The sequence below is a fragment of the Etheostoma spectabile genome, chromosome 20 (genome assembly GCF_008692095.1).
Source record: "Etheostoma spectabile isolate EspeVRDwgs_2016 chromosome 20, UIUC_Espe_1.0, whole genome shotgun sequence".
NCBI classification, from domain to species: Eukaryota; Metazoa; Chordata; class Actinopteri; order Perciformes; family Percidae; genus Etheostoma; species Etheostoma spectabile.
The window spans coordinates 7,119,591-7,123,391 of NC_045752.1; the positions used below are offsets into that span (position 1 = coordinate 7,119,591).

At 39.4% G+C, this 3,801-nt stretch overlaps 1 protein-coding gene across 3 annotated transcripts in view; it reads left to right on the forward strand.

The window, feature by feature from the left end:
- e2f2 (E2F transcription factor 2) overlaps positions 1–3,076 on the forward strand; it is a 13,234-nt gene extending 10,158 nt beyond the window's left edge. For 2 of the 3 annotated variants that reach the window (XM_032499559.1, XM_032499561.1), the window contains one exon: positions 1,083–3,076. In XM_032499559.1, the coding sequence (XP_032355450.1) occupies positions 1,083–1,357 (275 nt within the window). In that variant the 3' untranslated portion in view covers positions 1,358–3,076. The remainder of the gene's footprint in view (positions 1–1,082) is intronic. The other variant, XM_032499560.1, reaches the window with a different exon arrangement.
- The last annotated feature ends 725 nt before the right edge of the window (positions 3,077–3,801 follow it).

A 3,801-nucleotide genomic window follows, 5' to 3' on the forward strand; every position in this document is an offset into this window, starting at 1 on the left:
CTCTCCGACCAATCAGTAGTCTGCAGGTTTTCACGTCACCTTTTGGTTGTTTTATTGGAAGTTGCTTTGGATAAAAGCTTCAGCTAAATGACATGTAACATAATGTAAATGTTTTCGTATCGACTCAGCTCGCTTGGAACCTCAACGGAGGTGGTACTAAAAAAAAAGTACCCTGCTAGTACTAGGGACTTTTTGCATAATGGAAAACTAAAAAAGGCGAGGAGAGTTGAGGCGAGGCGAGCAGAGCAGGTACCATGTACCATAGGTGGTGTGTGAGGCCCTGATTGCACTGGTCTTGGGGAGCTGCTTTGCTTTTGCTTTTGGAAGCAGCCTTCTCTAGCTAGCCTGGCTCCGTCCAAAGTGAACAAATACACTGTAACGATTTCTTAAAACACAACCGTTCATCTCCTCATTAGCCATTTCAGTCATGAATCTGTGCCACTGAGTAAATCGGGTTGACACAGTTAAACTGTAGGGAATGTAGGTGCCAGGTTTTGACAAGGAAGGAGAATACGTGAAATAAAAAAGACGATATCTGTAGTTCTGCTGCATCGATTTTGATCCTTTGTCCATTGTAAGTCTGATAATATTATAGCATTGCAATGCTAAATCAGTGGAGTACTATTCTGATATTTGATAAGTTTTAATCAGTGAGCTTTATAGGCATTAATAGGTGTACTTTTGAACTTCCAGTTCAATGCCAAGCCCTCTGGCTCTAGCTCCATACTTAATGCACAAACATGGGGGATGTGTCAATGGTCCCATCAAACTCCCATCTAAACTATTCTCTTAACATTCTCAATCAGTGATACACAGTAAATATTAGATTGAAAACCCAATACTACATAGAGAGCATTTTTTTCAATAATAGCTAATAATAACAAAACATTTAAGAGACATTGCTAAGATTACTCAATATATAAAAGGAATACAAATCACGAGGATGAAGTTAAAAAAACGTGTAGAAGGAGGGACGGGAAGGAAAACGCTGAAGTAAATTAAATGAATTACAAATTTAAGCATTCAAGACACATTTCACGCTAAAAAGATGAACATATTTTCATTCTTCTTCTTAATCACAGCCAACATGTCTACAGCAGCTCCATCCACCTCCTCAGCTGCAGCCTCCAATTCCGTGCTGCTGGACGTCGAGCGTCTGTTGGGTTTGCCCCCCAGCCTGCTCCAGATCACAGAGGACCAGCTTCCTTGCACCTCATTCGCCCCAGACCCCAGCACCCCCTTTGTGAGTTTCTCACCGCCTCTGGACCACGACGATTACCTCTGGAGCCTGGAGGATGGCGAGGGAGTGTCAGATTTCTTCGACACCTATGATCTTGGAGAACTGTTGAAGAGCTGAGGTGTAGATGATGGAGGGGGTGGGGGGGGGGGAATTTGGGGAGATTTGTGGGAAATATTTAATTGAATGCCTTCTCTAAGGTAAGAAATATTACACTATGAAGCCATCACTGTTTGTTTTCACCTTGCCTGTTTTAATTTCAGTAATTCCAAAGGAGGAGTTACCCCCTTTGTTTATTTTAATAAAGTATAAATAATTTGTACATATTATTGTAAAAAAAATGATCGGACTGGAAGGCTGGGTGAGGTTGGGTGAAGCTGAGATTGACACAGAAGTGTAATCTCCAAGCATCAGGAAACGCTGTTTAAAAAGCAGGGATTGTTTTGGATTGCGCTACAAAGATTGTAACATACAACACAGGAGTTATTATGCATATCACATCTCCAGCAACAAAATCTGATGCATTTGATTATCAGGCGGGCTTTACAGTGTGACAACTCAGGAATTTGTTTTCTTCATTGTTTCCAAAGTCTTAGTATTGTGTGCCACTCTTTGGCCCGTAGGGGGCAGCCTTGTCTTAAGTCAGCTTTAACTGCCGTGCAGCTTTACATGATTCAATCACTGGATAAGAGAAAGCTAAAGCCATCAAGAACCATACACACTGTGTGTTTTTCAAGAGTCTGTCTGCTTTTACACTGATTAAATTAAGCTGTGAATCATAGCGGTCCATAGACCCACAAGCATCTACAGCTTGAACACACACAATCGGATTTTCAAGGTGCTCATGTTGCTTCTGTCTGATCAGGTTTGCTCTCTCCTGCCTTGAGCTTTATGTTGGGCCTTGTTTGGTGCTGCAGGGTGTGCCAAAATGCGATAGGCAGCTTTTGAAACCCAATAGTGGGCCCAGATCCAGAGTTAATGACTGATAATGGGTACTTTGTGAACACATACAATCTCAGACTGAGCAAGAAGGTCACACTCACTTTTGTTGGTTTGGCAGCTTTATTTTAAATCCAGGTGTTCCTCTATTGATTAGAGTTTGTTGAATTTAATAGAATACTTTTTGATTTAGTAGTGTGAAACTACTATTGTATTTCTGAGGAAATGACCCAAAATAAATTAAAATGCAGCATCTGTGTTGCAGGTGCGGTAAAGGGGGGTTAATTGATGTTATTAAGGTTTAATTAGAGTAGCGTTTCCTCTTGTTCAGAAACGAATGGAGTCTGTTGATCTAGCAGCAATAGAAACAAGAAGGAATTTATATCTTTACTGTTAAAATGTCAAGCCCAGGAATGATTTCCCACATGTGGTGGTGTATCCTTTTAAAATGTCAGACATGCACCCGCATTTAGAGCAGGTGTGACTTTTATCTGTTAAAGTTTTTTTTCTAGGCGTTCTAGACATTAAGAAATTTGAATTTCATGCTGACATATTTTTGGCTTTCCCTCTACACTGCTGCAGAGATAAGCTAACTGTCCTGTCCTAACAAAACTTGAAAATGTGTGTTTGTGTGTGAATTTGACAGTTTGGGAAATGGGTGTCATTGTGTGTTTGTGTGTTTTTACAATGTAGATTAGAGGATGTGAATTCAAAAATTGTAGTTTTTTCGATGAGCATTATTTTTTTGATATTTGTACATAATTTGTTTTGTATTTATACCTATTTTTTCCGAATTGTTTTGAAGGTTGATACAATTGTTTTTGTATGAGATGCGGCACTTAATATTTTGTGATATTGTGTGGTCTTTTTGAAATGATTAAATAAATACTGAAGCCATTGCTTACACTTGGAACTGTGCTCTATTTTTATTTTACTCACTTGTCATGTCAGGAACATTTCTGTAGAAATGTTTTAATGTAGTTCTTCCCAGCGAACATTTTTCCAACAAAACTGCAGTGGAAATACTTCATGCATCATTGCTTTTAATTTGTTTTTCTCCAAGCCTTTGCAACGTATTCCTTAATATGACCTGACTCTTGCTGAAAAATTTACCAAACATGCAGGGTTTCATCTTCAAAATGCGTACTACTAAGAACCCGGAGAGTCAAATAGAAATATGGATTTTTTTCTGTCTAAAACCACTATGTGTCCATAAAGAATATTGACCTAATAAGAAGTGACATTCCCAGAAGAGAGAGAATAGGTTGACATGAGAAGTGACAATAACACTGAATAAGCTATAAACGCATTCAGACAGGTAGACAAAAAACCACCCATCATTCTTTGTGAGTTTGTTGCTGTGGTAACAAGCTTACAAAAGGGAGCGGACACCCCAAGAGGTTAAAGTTCAGTGGGTCACTGGAATAGTACTAATGAGTTCTGGGGGGGAAAGACATTTGCAAGGAGAAACATCCCACATCTACTTGGAAACCTATAGATTTGTTTTAGTTAAATATTACACACAAGCGGAGGGTACAATGGTCACTGGCTGCTCTTTGGGAATGACCATCTAAGATCATATCTTCTTTCCCAAAAGCTCTGGGGGGAAAAGGAGCTCAACATGC